Raw genomic sequence first — 16,282 nt, 5'->3', positions numbered from 1 at the left:
ATTGTCTGAGGAGATGATGTCATGGCTGGACAAAGGGCTAGAAATCTGGATCAGGGAAGAGAGTAGCTCCCAAATATGGGAAAAGTGTATAAATATTGCTGACTGTAAACCCTATCGATGTGATCTGGGGCCCATATTCAGCACAGGAGCTTGTGTGACCTCTGCATCCCTGTAGATCTGAGCTCACATTCTGTGGTCATCAGTAGGAACATTCCAAATTGCACCAATTTCAGGACCCATCTTCCTCAGGTGGTAGATAGAGTATGTGATCCAACCCCCCTTGGGAGGATGGAACATTCTCTACCATTGTTGATCCACATGGAGGGCAAGGTCCTATGGGGGGCCCCCAAAGGGGTTGGTTTAATTTTTATTTGACTTGGAGCCTCCTAGGCCATTTTAACACCCTGACTTTTATTTTTAATATTTGATGTTTGGTGTTTTGTCATGTCATCGAGCATATTTATTTGAGGCAGTATAACACAGATAATATAACATTTACCCATTTGAATTGTAGTCAGTAGTCACTGCACAGAACTTGTGTAACCACCACCTCAAGCAAAATTTGAACCATTTTTCACTTAAGGGCTAATGAAACGGCTGATGAAACGGCTGACTTGAATAGTGTGCTGCTTTGCCCCACCACATAGAAGGAAGCTTTTGGTGCTGTGGACTCTCTCTCTTTCTGTTTCTTTTTTAAAAAAATATTTTTCATTTTTTAAAAATATTTATTCCCTTTTGTTGCCTTTGTTGGTTTATTGTTGTAATTATTACTGTTGTTGCTATTGATGTTGTTGTTGGAGAGAAAGATAGAGAGGGGGAGAGATAGACACCTGCAGACCTGCTTCACCACTTGTGAAGCGACTCCTCTGTTGGCGGGGAGCTGGGGGCTCGAACCGGGATCCTTCTGCCCGTCCTAGCGCTTTGCGCCACCTGCACTTAACCCGCTGCGCTACCGCCCGACTCCCTCTCTTTCTGTTTTTATCTAAAATGATAATGGTAGTAGTAAATGAACAGATACATAAATAAAGCATTTTCCTTTAAAGCCCTTTTTTCTCATGAATAGTCACTCACCATGCCTCTACTTCAGCTCCTTACAGCCCCAGGCAAGAATGAACCTATTTTCTGTCTTCCTAGGCTTGCCTACTCTAGTCATTTGATATAAATGGAATTACATAGGGCTGAGGAGATAGAGTAATGATTATGCCAATAGACTTTAGTCTCAAAGCCTTCAAAGGCCCAAGTTCAGTGCCTGCCAACATCATAAGCCAGAGCTGAGCAGTGCTCTGGTAAAAATACACAAACAAACAAGAATGGAATTATACAAAATCTGGTTATTTGTGACAGGTTCGTCTAGGTTGTGTCATAAACCATTCCTTTCTTTTTGCCGTATGTTGCTTAAAATGTACTCTGTTGTCTTTATTCGTTAACTGAATGTTTTAGTGTTTTTCTGCTATTACAAATCATGTTGCGGTGAACATCTGTACACAGATTTTTTGTGGTTCTAGCTTTTCCTTTCTCTAGAAATGAAAATGTTGGGTGGTAGGTGACTCTGCGTAACAATTCCAGGAGCCACCAGGCTGCTTTTCCAAACTGCTGTAGCATCTCACCTTCCCGCCAGCAGTGAGTGAAGGTTTCCGTTTCTCTGCATCCTCACCGACACTTAATAATTTCTTTCCTTCTTTCCTTCTTTCCTTCCTTCCTTCCTTCCTTCCTTCCTTCCTTCCTTCCTCTTTTTTCTTTTTTTTCAGTTTTTTAAAAATATTTATTCATTTTCCCTTTGTTTTTTGCCCTTGTTTTATTGTTGTAGTTATTGATGTGGCAAACGCTAGAAGAAGAAGAAGTTATTGATGTCATCGTTGCTGGGTAGGACAGAGAGAAATGGAGAGAGGAGGGGGAGACAGAGAGGGGGAGAGACAGACAGACACCTGCAGACCTGCTTCACTGCCTGGGAAGCGACTCCCCTGCAGGTGGGGAGCCGGGGGCTCGAACCGGGATCCTTATGCCGGTCCTCGTGCTTTGCGCCGCCTGCGCTTAACCTGCTGTGCTACTGCCTGACTCCTCTCTTTCTTTCTTTCTCTTCTTCTCTCCTTTTCCTTCCTTCCTCCCTCCCTCCCTCTCTCCCTTCCTTCCTTCTCTCTTCCCCATATAAGCATTCTAGTGAGTGTGAAGTGGTGTTGCTGAGAGTGGGTTTGATTTGCATTTCTCTAATGAAGAAGGATATTGAGCATCTTTTCAAGTGCATATTGACTATTTGTGTGGATTCTTTGGAGAAATATCTATTTAGGTTTTTTTTGGGGGGGGTCTATTTTGTAATCATATATATGTATTTTTAATTACTGAGTTGTAAGGGTTCCTTCTATATTTTGGGTACGAGTACCTTATCAAGTACATAACTGACAAGTATTTCCAGCCTACTGTTATTTTCATTAACTGGTCTGTGCAATCTCTCTTTCCAGCCCCTCTTCCTCTACCTTGCTCTCCAGTCTGTCCACGACCCTCTTCAGGTGCCCGAGGAATATGTGAAGCCATATGAATTTATCCACGATAGGAACAGGCGCCTCTTCGCAGGAATGGTGTCCATTATGGATGAAGCCGTGGGAAATGTCACTGCAGCTTTAAAAAGCCGAGGGCTCTGGAACAACACAGTGTTCATCTTCTCCACAGGTAAGCCTGTCAATAGAAAAATCATCTCTTGGCAAAACCTCGGACATGGTATTCGATAAAGGGAGTGAAGACAGATGGGAACATTGAGCAGTTCTTTATGAAAATGAATGCTACCTGCAGGAGCAGAGGCATGATGATAATGGAGAGAAAGACGTGTCTAAAGATAATGAATGATGTGTCTTTTCCCTTCCCCGAGAATCAGAATATTCTGAGACTGTGCTTGAAACCAAGCTCTTGCTGAGTGACATCCAAGTGGATGTCACTCACAGACAGGCAACTGGACACTGAGTCCCTGATCTGACTTGTTCTCAGCAATCTCTGTCTGCAGTCCGGTTGTACTCTTGAGTGGGGTTTCTGTGTTAGTGCAGAGAGACATGTGCTGACATTATGAACACAGACTAGAAGGGGATCCATTTAGATCTAGGCTACTACTGCCTCTCTAAATACAGGTTTCTTGACAATAATATTCATATGTGTGGATTGTAGAGAAGCCAGGTTCAAAGAAGGAAGAAAGAAAATTAAAAACTGTGTTCACTGTGACGATGCTTCTCTGATTTCTAATCTGTTATGTGATTGCCCACTCCCACTTATTAGACAGTTTTCTGCAATATCCTGTGAAGTGCTTTGGGTATGAACATTGCTGCCTTTTTCTTTTTATTGCTATTTTAGTAATAGTTTACAAGATTCTAAGATTACAGGGTATAATTCCACACCACACCCACCTCCAGAGTTCTGTGCCTCCCCTACACAACCTCACAAGGATAACAACTATCAGACTTCTCTCAAAGCCTTAGCGAGAGTTGTGTTGCTTTTTTCCATGCAAGTTTATGTGTTTTGAGTTTCTATATTCCACATAGGAGTGAAACCATCAGTAGTCTACCCGTGTTGTCCTGAAGGACACAATATATTGTCTTTCCCCTGCCTACTGTTTGGCTAGTGATTTAGTCGTGAGTCCCTGGGTTCTAGTACCAGTACTGCAATATTTAGACTTGAATAGTGATCTGATCCTCTTTCATAGAAACAAACAACTACAGAAAAGGGTGATTCTGTTGTTGTTTTTTTTTCTAAACTGGGTATTACTGTTGACTGTAACGTTTATTGGGTAGCATGAACCCTAAGATACTATGATGAGGTACTTTGGTGCTATCCAAATACTGTAATGTTCTAAGTATGTCCCTTTGAGAACAAAAATAAGCAACCAAAAAAAAAAAATAAACCCCATGCCCTTCAGAAGAGAGGACGACAGCTTTTACTCAAGTCCTAGCAAGAGCCCTAGTATTCTGAGTCCTGCTCAGTTTCCTGGATCTTGAACAAGTTGGTAAAGTACTTTGACCACTGCTGGTATTGAATGCAGATGTCGCTAGACAGAATCAATAGCAAAAGGAGTTTAAGACATTTCATGCTGATCTAATTACTCCAGGGAAGTGACATCACTTTACAATTTTTAGAAGTTGTATAAACAAGTCTCAGTTGTAGAGAACATACTTGTACAACTTAAGAATAAACGATTTCCTGAAATGAAGGTATATTTGAATGAAGGCGTTACAAGCAGACTGACGAGTACTCAGCAGTAAGGTTGCTGTGAGAAATACAGCGTCTCAAAATGGCTTCTGTGATGTCAGGTATATATGGGAAGAAAATAGAAGGCTTTCATGATACATGGCGCTGGAATGAAAGCAGTAGTTTAAGATCAATATATTTGTTAAGGGATTTAAACTATGTATACATAACTATTTTACATAGATCGGTGGGTGTTTTGTAAGCATCTATCATATTTATTTAAGTTGACAAAAATAATTTTCAGTGTTTCTCACTGAGAAAATGGGGCTTACTTCATATGGGATTACTTGGTAGTCTGATACTTGAAATAGTAATGGCTATGGTCTGACACCAGCTTTACGTTATTAGTCTAAATCCAGCTTTCTCAGGTGTATATACTTTATGTTTTTGACATCAAATCGTTTTAATTAGGACGGTTGCATCAATTCAGACGTAGGAGTGGGCTGGTGGTTTTTTTTTATTATTATTTCCTCTCTGTCGGGTTTTGTTCCTTGGTTTCACTCATTTTCATTAAATAGTTTGAATGTTTTTTTTTTTTTTCCCTGTCTTTCCCTATTATCAGAAATAGTTTACAGATTGAGACATCTCTCTTGTTAAGCTGGTTCATGGAACCCTGGCAGTGGACTTTAAAAAGATAGTTTAAATTCTTTGCGGAATTTCATCTAAGTATGAGTCTTTAAAATACTTTAAATTAATTTTGCTTAAAATACATTAAGCCCTTTGATCTGAATGCTAAAGTTATGTGTTATTCTAGGAAACTTGCCTTGTTCATATTTTAGAATATTGTTTTTCTTCTGCCTTATTCATATCCCAAAAAGAAAATATCTTTAACTAACAGGTTAGATCACTGGTTCAGCTTTTCTCTCATAATTTTCAGGGTTATTTGGCCTTTTTTCTCAGTCTTCTGGAACCCCTCTGCATTATTGGTTATTATTTTTGAAACTTTATTTCCACTGCTTAACATCTCCAATATCCCGTGTATATTATTGATTGTATTTTTAGCTTTTATTTTTATTTGCAAGCCTTTCTTTGCGTGGGTCAGTTTTCTTTTCTTCTAAGTTTGTTAGTAATAGTGACAGCTACTGTTTATTAAATATTTACCCCAGCACTGTTCAAGTGATTTTCTGTTTATTAGTCACATTGTAAGCACTTAAGCTTGGGGGCCTGGCCATGGCACACCTGGCTGAGTGCACACATTACAGTGCACAAAGACTGGGGTTCAAGCCCCTGGTCCCCACCCGCAGGGGGAAAGGTTCACAAGTGGTGAAGCAGGGCTGCAGGTGTCTCTCTGTCTCTTTCCCTATCTCCCCCTCTTCTCTCAATTTCTGTCTCTATCCAATAATAAAGAGTATATATAAAGAAGTAAGCATTAAAGCCCAAAGTGACCTTGAGACATAGAGTTTCTTCGTTCCAGTTTTAACCAATGAAGAAACCAAAAGTTAAAGCATTGAAGTCATGTGTCACTGCCATAGACAAGAATGTCAGTATCCAACCCAAATTCAAGTGCTGGGATCCTGTTGACTATCGTAAGGCTGTGAGAAGGTGGAGACTTTTTGAATGTGATTGGGTCAGAAGGGTAGAACTTTCATGAATGAGGTTAAAACTTTTATTTTTATTTATTATTATTATCATCATTATTATTTTACCAGAGTCAGTTCTGGTTCCTGGTATTGCAGGGGATTGAACCTGGGACCTCGGAGCCTCAGGCACGAGAATCTCTTTGCTTAACCACTATGTTATCTACCCCCACCGAGATTAAAGCTTTTATAAAAGACATCTATAACCTTTCCCATCTCACTGAAGTGAGGACTCACTGAGAAGGTGTCTCTCATGGAAAGGCAGCCCAACCAGTTCTTTGACCTTGGATTTCCCGGCCTCCTCGACTATGCAAAGTAAATTTTTGCTGTTCTCAGCCTGTTTCTGGTCATTTGTCCTAGTAGCTAAATGGCTAAGAGAAGCACAGATGTGATAAAGAGAGGTCAACGGGAGGGCAGCAGGTATTAACCCTGCTTGACTGTGTATACTTATCTTTTCCCATCATTGCATACCATTGTCCCTTTACTCTGCAGATACTTCTGTTGATAGAATCCATACTTCTGAAACTTTTTGAACAGGACTTTGTTTATTTATTGCCTCCAGGATTATCACTGGGGCTCTGACAACACTAGGAATCCACTGCTCCTGGTGGTTGTTTTTTTTCCATTTTATTGGACAGGACAGAGAGAAATTGAGAGAAGAGAGGGCGATAGAGAGGGAGAGAAAGATAGATACCTGCAGACCTGCTTTGCTGCTTGTGAAGTGTTCTCCCTGCAGGTGGAGAGTGGGGGCTTGAACCCAGATCCTTGCTCGGGTCTTTGTGCTTGGTATTATATGAGCTTCACTGGGCGCACCACAGCCCAGCGCCCTCTGAACAGCTATTTCCTAATGTCTTCAATGCCATAGCAAACAGTCACCAGTGATATGCTCTTCCTCTGAGTGTGAGCGGCAAAGCGTCTGCTCACACTGAGTCATTCCTTGGACTCAGCTATGCTGACTAGTTCCTTCTGAAATGTGTGACTTGAGATTAAGTTGCTATACATCTCATTCTCTTACCAGTGCTCTTTGAGCATTAAGTCTCCTAAGCTCTGCCAAACCTGGCTGGCCTACCCGTTTCTTCTAACTGCATGCTTCTCTGATATTCTTCTTCTTTTTCTTCTTCTCCACTGCCTCCTCCTCCTCCTTCTCAAAATATTTTATTTACTTTATTTTAATGAGAGAGATACAGAGAAAGACATAGAGGCAGAGAACAGAGCACAGCTCAGCTCTGTTTTATGGTGGTGTTGGGGATTGAGCCTGAAATCTCAGAGACTCAGGTGTGAATCTTTTGCATAACCATTATACTATCTTCCCAGCCCTTTAATGACTTTTATTAGTGATTTACTAATGATTAGCAAGATTGTTAGGTAACAGGAGTACAACTCCACACAGTTCCCACCACCAGAGTTCCGTGTCCCATCCCCTCCATTGGAAGCTTCCCTATTCTTTATCCCTCTGGGAGTGTGGACCAAAATTCTTTTTTTTTTAAAAAAAATATATTTATTTTAAAGAATTTATTTAGTTGGGAGTCAGGGGGTAGCACAGCGGGTTAAGCACAGGTGGCACAAAGGAAGGACCGCTGGGTGTAAGGATCCCAGTTCAAGCCAGCCCCTGGCTCCCCACCTGCAGGGGAGTTGCTTCACAAGTGGTGAAGCAGGTCTGCAGGTGTCTGTCTTTCTCCCCCTCTGTCTCCCCCTCCTCTCTCCATTTCTCTCTGTCCTATCTAACAACAACAACAACAATAATAAATACAACAATAAAAAACAAGGGCAACAAAAGGGAATAAATAAATAAATAATTTAAAAAAGAAAGAAAAAAAAAGAATTTATTTATTTATTCATGAGAAAGATAGGAGGAAAGAGAGTAAGAACCAGACATCATTCTGGTACATGTGCTGCTGGGGATTGAACTCGGGACCTCATCATTGAGAGTCCAATGCTTTATCCTCTGTGCCACCTCCTGGACCATTGGACCAAAGTTCTTTATGGGGAGCAGAAGGTGGGAATTGTGGCTTCTGTCATTGCTTCTCTGCTAGACATGGACATCGGCAGGTGGATCCACACCCCCAGCCTGTTTCTCTCTTTCCCTGGTGGGGCAGGGCTGTGGGGAAGGGGGGTTTCTGGGACACACGGGTGAGGTCTTCTGCCCAGGGAAGTCAGGTTTGCCATTCTAACAGCCTCAGCAGTTATCTCTCCTTCTGTCTATGTGCCTTAAGAGCTTTATAATTAGAGACACAACCCCGGTAGGAGCCAGCACACTGCATTTTTTTCTTTTGACAATTTTGTTGTTGTTGTTGTTGTTGTGACTGCTTTTTTTTTTTTTAAATTTATTTATTTAAGAAAGGAGACATTAACAAAACTGTAGGATAAGAGGGGTACAGCTCCACACAGTTCCCACCACCCAATCTCCATATCCCACCCCCTCCCCTGATAGCTTTCCCATTCTCTATCCCTCTGGAGTATGGACCCAGGGTCCTGGTGGGTTGCAGAAGGTGGAAGGTCTGGCTTCTGTAATTGTTTCCCCGCTGAACATGGGTGTTGACTGGTGGATCCATACTCCCAGCCTGCCTCTCTCTTTCCCTAGTAGGGTGGGGCTCTGGGGAAGCGGAGCTCCAGGACATATTGGTGGGGTCATCAGTCAACGGAAGCCTGGTCGGCATCATGCTGTCATCCAGAACCTGGTGGCTGAAAATAGAATTAACATACATAGCCAAACAAACTGTTGAACAATCATGGACCTAGTGCAGATGAGGTCTTGGGGGGATACTCACTGCAGACTCTTGTGTAATTCAGCTTTCAGGTATATATTTTTCCCTGGTTTATGGGCACGTGTGAACATATGCTCTTATCTCAGGGGACCTGGACTATATCTAGGATTGGGGACTTTATTGGGGATTGGACCATCTGGAATGGAATTAGAGAATACTATGAAAGGAAAGGTCTCACCCAAGTAATGAAGCTGAAGGGTTGTCATTCCACACCTGAAGTCTCTGGACACAGTCTGAAGTGAAGCATGCTGAGGTGGCACTCGTTGCGTTGATTAGGTTGTGATATTATTTGATATGAATTGAGAGCAGCATGCAGGAAAGTGGGCCCCACCCAAAGGTTCCAGGACTGGGGGAAATATAGGCTCTATAGTGGACATGTGAGGTTCCTGCTGTCTTAGGGCTCAGTAGTTGTGACTAAATATAGAAAGTTAAAGAGGACATTGTCCTTTAGTTCTGTCCCACATTCTCCACTTCCTGCCTCGGGGTGGTGGGGGTGGGGTAGCGTTGTGTGACAGGGCAAAGCAGCTAAGATAGCCCTTGGTCCTCAGCCCAGTTTCTTGAACCTTAAAGCTGACGGAAATTTCTTTCAGATTCTCTCTGGCAGTATGGATTACCTCTGAGCCTCGGTTCCTCGTGTTTTGATAGATTTTCATCTTAGCCTGCCGGTGTCACTTTAATAGGACGCTGGATAAGCAGGATGGATGGTATCTTAGGGAAGACACCACTTTTAAACACGGGCTGCTTGTGTACCCATGCTTGATTTTCTATGTTTGCTAAGTTCCAGAAATCTGAGCTGAAGACAATGAGCAACAAGTGGACACCCTTCATTCGAACTGGGGGCGGGGAGGTAGCATGGTGCTCATGTACAGGGCTCTCATGCCCGAGGCTGCGACGTCTTAGGTTCAGTCCCCTGTACCACCAGAAGCCAAGGTGAACAGTGGTCTGCTGAAATGAAACAGCAAAAACCTGATGCTAAAATTTAGAGGGAAAACAGCGACGGATGTCACCGTCATTATGCAACTGTTTTGTTGATGCGAATTCTTCGCAGGTGATCTACTTTGCTTACATTTATTTAGATGGGAATTTGACTATAAGGAGAAACATAATTCGCAGCTATTTCTCTAGAGATTTTCTCTATGTTTATTGAAAATGTCACTGCCTTAAGTTGAATTTGACAATGGGTTATAATAATGTGATTAAAGCTTAAGGAGATGGGCATGGCGTTTTGTAAAACAATATTAAATCACTAATAGAATTTAAGAGAAAGAAAAAAAACTATTAAAAAATAAATAAAGCTTAAGGAGATGGCGCCAGGGTCCTCTGCCTGATCACAGAGGGATCCTGCTTTCCCTGTTGACTCACATTCCTTCCCTTAGCACTGTTCTGTCCTTCCTTCCTTCCTTTTTCTTCCTTTCTTTCTTTCTTTCTTTCTTTCTTTCTTTCTTTCTTTCTTTCTCCGTTCACCTTAGGAATTGCCTTTACTTTAGTTTTAGTTTCATTTGTATTAGTGATCAGAAGATAACGGGTATAGTTTCCCACCACCAGAGCTCTGGGTCTCCATTTCCTCCACCGAAAACTGTAGTGGTTCTCCCAAGATCACAGATAGGGTTGATTATTATTTCTTTTATATGTGATTTTTAAAAATATTTATTTATCTATTGGAGAGAGACAGCAGACATTGAGAGGGAAGAAGTGACAGAGAGAGAGAGAGAGTGACAACACACACACACACACAAACAGCATTTCCAGTAGGCAGCTGTGGTTCTCACCGTGCCTTGAGGGTGACGTTGCGGACGTGCAGCCCGCAGTGCTCAGGCCGGCCCGGTGCTGGAGACGTGTCCACTCGCACTGCCACCTCAGGAGCGCCCGCTGTGTTCCGTTCAGCAGCACGTCACCACTTACATGAATAGAGTCATTTATAATAGAGCCCAGACCTCGCATATTTATTAGCCGAGCTCTCACAGAATTCCATGCCATTTGATATCTTCCAACGGCATTTAAAAAATATCTTAACTAATTCTCCAAGACCTTTTGCCCCTTTCTCTCTTATATATTCAATTTCCCTTAAAACCTGGTAGTGGCACATGGAGAGCATCTTCAGAATTGTAAATGTGCTTTTGCAGTTGGCAGATTTATAAATATTATGGCAATTCTGTGCCAGGAACAAATTAATCTTTTTTTTTCTTTGATATTTATTTATTTTTCTCTATTGTTGCCCTTGTTGTTTTTCATTGTTGTTGTAGTTATTATTGTTGTTGTTGTTGATGTCGTCGTCATTGTTAGATAGGACAGAGAGAAATGGAGAGAGGAGGGGAAGACAGAGAGGGGGAGAGAAAGACAGACACCTGCAGACCTGCTTCACCGCCTGTGAAGCGACTCCCCTGCAGGAGGGGAGCCGGGGTTCGAACTGGGATCCTTACACCGGTCCTTGTTCTTTGTGCCACATGTACTTAACCCACTGTGCTACCGCCCAAATCCCGGAACAGATTAATCCGACTGCTAGCAAATTGTTCTTGGTAGGTTCTTTATGCACTTAAAGGGAAGTTCTGACCGTGTTAAGGGAAACCCTTAGGTGAATAAAGCGTGTGGTATGCCTTCTCCTTTGCAGTCACCTCTTTAACACATCTAGTGAAGAAGGAAGTAACAATAAATGACTTAACACTGTGACCAGAACCATCTTTTCTCTGGTCAGGCATCATTTAAAAAATTTCTTCATTAATGATTTAATAATGATAAACAAGACTGTAAGATAACAGGGGTGCATAGTTCCACACGGTTCCTACCACCAGAGTTCCATGTCCCATTCCCTCCACTGGAAGCTTCCCTATTCTTTATCCCTCTGGGAGTATGGACCAAAATTCATTATTGGGTGCAGAAGGTGGAGGGTCTGGCTTCTGTAATTGCTTCTCTGCTGGACATGGGTGTTGGCAGGTGGATCCACACCCCCAGCCTGTGTCTGTCTTTCCCTAATGGGGCAGGGCTCTGGGGCGGGGAGGGTCCCAGGACACATGGGTGAGGGCGTCTGCTGAGGGAGGTCAGGATGGTGCTATGGTAGCATCTGCGACTTGGTGGCTGAAAGGCAGTAAGATATAAAGCAGGAAAAATGGTTTGATAAGCAGGAGCCCAAAGGTAGGTATAGAGCAAATGAAACTAGGAGTCTTGGTGTGAGAAGAAGCTAGGAAGTCAGTTTTAGGTATGTTCCATGAGACCTATGACTTTAATAAGTTTTGCCTGAACTTGCTCGATAGCTAACATGCAGGTGGGCTGTACTGTCTGAGTTGCAAACAGTGCTAGAAAGCTGTGTGAAGGCAGAGAGTAGCTCCCAAACATGAGGAGAGTATATAAACACCATTAACTGTAAACCCCATTGATCTATTCATATTTAGCAATGGAGCCTACGTGACCTTTGAGTCCCTGTCGACTGTGGTTGTTTTGTTTTCAAGTTGGTCTGAAGTCTGCCCTTAGTCAGCAAGAAAGGCTGCTGACTTCTTCCCTCCCAGGAGTTTCTGGAGACCTGCTCTTCCTCCAAGGGCCTGGGAACCAGTGCTGAGCTCTTTGCAGGAGATAGCCCTGCTGTGCTTGGCGTCAAATAGACTTCTCATCCTTTGCTTTAAGAATCCTAAGATCTCTCCACCAGGCCTAAAAACAATAATAAAAATATATCTGAAAAAAAAAATCCCCATCGTTATCCTTGCTGACTTTGGCAGTTAGGTAAGAAGCATCAACAAAACATTGTATACGCAAATTCTGCCTCACAGGCTTGTTCCTTTCTAGCAGAACAATCCTTAACCTTGTGGGGCTCTTTTTTTTTTTTATGTTTTCTTAATGAGAAAATATTTCTGAGATTATTGGCACCGCAGGTCTATTCCTTTCTGGTGGTTTTCACTCGTAACTGACTGTAATCTCTGTGATCTTTTCTGTGTTTTTCCTTCACAGTATGGCACTCATCTAAAACCAACCTCCTCTAGGATGATGGTTCCAAGTACGGTGACTTTAAAAAAAAAATCACTTCCATCCCAGAGAATTTTTTTTGTTGTTGTTATTTATGTGGGCTGAGAAAAATAAGGGCTGTCTATAAAACTTGAACAGACATTGAAAATGGTATCCACTGCTGTGGAGAAGAAGGAAAAAAAAAAATAAAGGCAGTACCTCTGTCCTCATTCTGTTCTGTGTTCTTGTGACATATCCTGACATGCACAGACATAATTGAGTTAGTGTAAAAGAAAGTGGGAATACTGGGTTGATGGTGCCATTTCAAGATCCTACTTTAGTGTTGTGTTTAATCTTAGATGGTCCTCCTGAGGTTCAGCATTCTCTTAGTGATTTAATAATGGTCGACAAGACCGTAGAATAACAGGACACATTTTTTTTTTTTTTTGCCTCCCGGGTTATTGCTGGGCCTCGGTGCCTGCACTATGAATCCACTGCTCCTGAAGGCCATATTTTCCCTTTTGTTGCCCTTGTTGTTTATCGGTGTTGTTGTTACTACTACTGTTGTTGTTGGATAGGACAGAAAGAAATGGAGAGAGGAAGGGAAGACAGAAAGGGGGGAGAGAAAGATAGACACCTGCAGACCTGCTTCACTGCTTGTGAAGTGACTCCCCTGCAGGTGGGGAACTAGAGGCTCAAACAGGGATCCTTCCGCCAGCCCTGGTGCTTTGCGCCATGTGCGCTTAACCTGCTACACTACCGCCTGGCCCCGCTTCCCTATTCTTTATCCCTCTGTGGGAATGGACCAAAAAAATTTTTTTTTTATTTAAATTTTTTTATTTTATTTTATTTATTTTACCTTTTGTTGCCCTTGTTGTTTTTATTGTTGTTGTTGTTGATGTCGTCATTGTTGGATAGGACAGAGAGAAATGGAGATAGGAGGGGAAGACAGAGAGGAGGAGAGAAAGACAGACACCTGCAGACCTGCTTCACCACCTGTGAAGTGACTCCCCTGGAGGTGGGGAGCCGGGGGCTCAAACCAGGATCCTTATGCCGGTCCCTGCACTTCGAGCCATGTGTGCTTAACCCGCTGTGCTACCGCCCGACTCCCTAAAATTTAAAAAAAATATATTTTTAGTTATTATTGGATAGAGACAGAAATTGAAAGGGGAGAGGGACGTAGAGAAGGAGAGAGACAGACACCTGCAGGCCTGCTTCACCACGTGTGAAGTTTTCTCCCTGCAGGTGAGAACCAGGGGCTTGAACCTGGATCCATGTGTACTGCAAGATGTGCGCTTCACCAGGTGCGCCACGGCCTGGCCCTGGACCAAAATTCTTTATGGGGTGCTGAAGGTGGAAGGTCTGGCTTCTGTAATTGCTTCTCCAATGGACATGATCACTTAGAGGCGAATCTATTCCGAGCCTGTTTCTGTCTTTCCCTAGTGAGGTAGCACTCTGGGGAGGTGGGATTCCAAGAATGCTGGGGTGAACTATGTTGCAGATGCTCCTATGATTCCATCCTGACTTCCCCGAGCAGCCGACCTCACCAGTGTCCTGGAACTTCGCCTCTCTGGAACTCTACCCCACTAGGGAAAGACAGAAACAGGCTGGGGGTGTAGATCCACCTGCCAACACCCATGTCCAGATGAGAAGCAATGACAGAAGCCACAACTCCCACCCCTTAAAGAATTTTGATCCATACTTCCAGTGGGGGAGAAATCACAGAGGGGAAGATGACCAGAGGGCTCTGAACTCCAACTCCATCAGGACCCAGAGAGAGAAGAGGGAAAGGGAGGGACATTTGGATGTAGTAATAGGTGTAGGTGTGACTTGGAAAGGAGGAGAATTTGAACCTTTAAAAAAAAAAAGGAGGGCAAATATGTACAAATATAGACAGATGGTTGTCAAAATAATAGTTAACCCATATCTGCAACCTTAGGAAAATGGCTGTACCTTCCAATGGAGGAATTGGGGATTCAGAAGTCTGGTGGTGGGGAATGCTGTGGAGTTGTACCTATTATCTTGTAATTTTGCAAATAAAAAGTAAATTTTGTAAATGTATATTAGATCACTAGTTCTTCTTCTAGCGTTTGCCCTTCTTCCGTAGCCAGTCAACAGCGTCAGGTTGAGCCTGATGTAAAGTTTCGAGACCTCCTTTGAATCTGGAGAGGTGGCAGTCGTTGACTATGTGGGTCATAGTCTGTCTGGAGCCGCAGGGGCAGTTCAAATAAAGAAAAAGCTGAAAAGACAGAACTCCCACTTTTTGCTCCCCATAAAGAATGTTGGTCCATATTCCCAGAGGAATAAAGAATAGGGAAGCTTCCAGTGGAGGGGATGGGACACAGAACTCTGGTGATGGGAACTGTGTGGAATTATACCTTGTTATCTTACAATCTTCTTAATCATGGCTAAACCACTAATAAAAATTAAAAAGAAACTTTATAATTTTAGAAAAGAAAATGTGTTAGAAATGGATGCATTAGTCCTGAGAATAATTTTGACCAATATAAGTACTTTTTTTCTTCTTTTGATAAGACAGAGAGAAATAGAGAGAGAGAGAGAGAGAGAGAGAGAGAGAGAGGAGAGAAGACAGAAGGAGAGGGACAGAGAGAAGTTGAGAGAGAGGGAGAGAAGACAGAAGCAGAGGGACAGAGATGCACCTGCAGACCTGCTTCTTTACGTGAGAAGCTTCCCCCTGCAGGTGGGGAGCCGGGGGCTCAAACCAGGCCCTGTTCATGCACATGGTGACGTATGCTCTCAATCTGATGTGCCACAGCCAGGCCCAAATTTAATTTACTTTTATTATTTGTTTTTAGCAGAGTGATGCTCAGGCTCTGGTTGTTAGTCGCCAGAACTTTAACCTGGGGCCTCACTTTATGGGTGTTCTTGTTACTTCTCTCCCTCTCTTCCTCTCTTCCTCTCTCCCTCTCTTCCTCTCTCCCTCTCTCCCTCTCTCCCCCTCTCCCTCTCCCTCTCCCTCTCCCCCTCTCCCTCCCTCTCCCCCTCCCCTCCCCCTCTCCTTCCCCCTCCCCCTCTCCCTCTCTCCCTCTCCCTCTCTCCCTCTCCCTCTCTCCCTCTCTCCCTCTCTCCCTCTCTCCCTCTCTCCCTCTCTCCCTCTCCCTCTCTCCCTCTCTCCCTCTCCCTCTCCCTCTCTCCCTCTCTCCCTCTCTCCCTCTCTCCCTCTCTCCCTCTCCCTCTCTCCCTCTCTCTCCCCTCCCTCCCTCCTCTCTCAATCTCTCTGTACTATCTGATAAAAATGGAAAAAATAGCCTCTAGGAGCAGTGGATTTGTAGTGCCAGCACTGAGCCCCAGCTATAACCCTGGAGGGAAAAAAATAAAAGGAAAAGAAAATAAGCTACTTGGAATGTTGGGAAAGAGGAGAGGATGGAAAACTAGATCTGAGTAGAGCCAAGGACAGGAGGGAATTGGCTATCTGAATGGCTCTAACAGGTCAGCGAAGGAGGAAGCTGTTTTAAATGACCCAAAACACTTGGCAAGTTGGAGGTCTGTGTTCTAGATCTTGGTGAGACAGTGTAGTAAAAGGTTTAGAGAGAGCTAGGTCTCATGGGCCAGGGGTGGCGCATCTGGTTAGGTGCACACATTACAGCATGCAAGGACCTGGGTTCACGCCCCTGGTCCCCACCTACAGGAGGGAAGCTTCCCGAGTGGTGGAGCACGGCTGCAGGTGTCTCTCTCTCTCTCTCTCTATCTCCTATTCCCCTCTCAATTTCTCTATGTCGCTATCCAATCAATCAATAAATAAATTTAAAAGAGAGAGAGCAAGGT

The 16,282-nt window shown here is 43.3% G+C and overlaps 1 protein-coding gene across 1 annotated transcript in view; it reads left to right on the top strand.

Moving 5' to 3' along the window:
- Positions 1–16,282, top strand: part of ARSB (arylsulfatase B) — a 153,413-nt gene that overhangs the window by 35,423 nt on the left and 101,708 nt on the right. Inside the window, exon 4 of the mRNA XM_007519025.3 lies at positions 2,457–2,664. Within this exon, the coding sequence (XP_007519087.2) occupies positions 2,457–2,664 (208 nt within the window). The remainder of the gene's footprint in view (positions 1–2,456; positions 2,665–16,282) is intronic.

This window comes from Erinaceus europaeus, chromosome 11 (assembly GCF_950295315.1).
Source record: "Erinaceus europaeus chromosome 11, mEriEur2.1, whole genome shotgun sequence".
In the NCBI taxonomy this organism is placed as follows: domain Eukaryota; kingdom Metazoa; phylum Chordata; class Mammalia; order Eulipotyphla; family Erinaceidae; genus Erinaceus; species Erinaceus europaeus.
The sequence above is the reverse complement of the archived record's forward strand: the minus strand, read 5'-3'. Positions and strand labels throughout refer to the sequence as shown.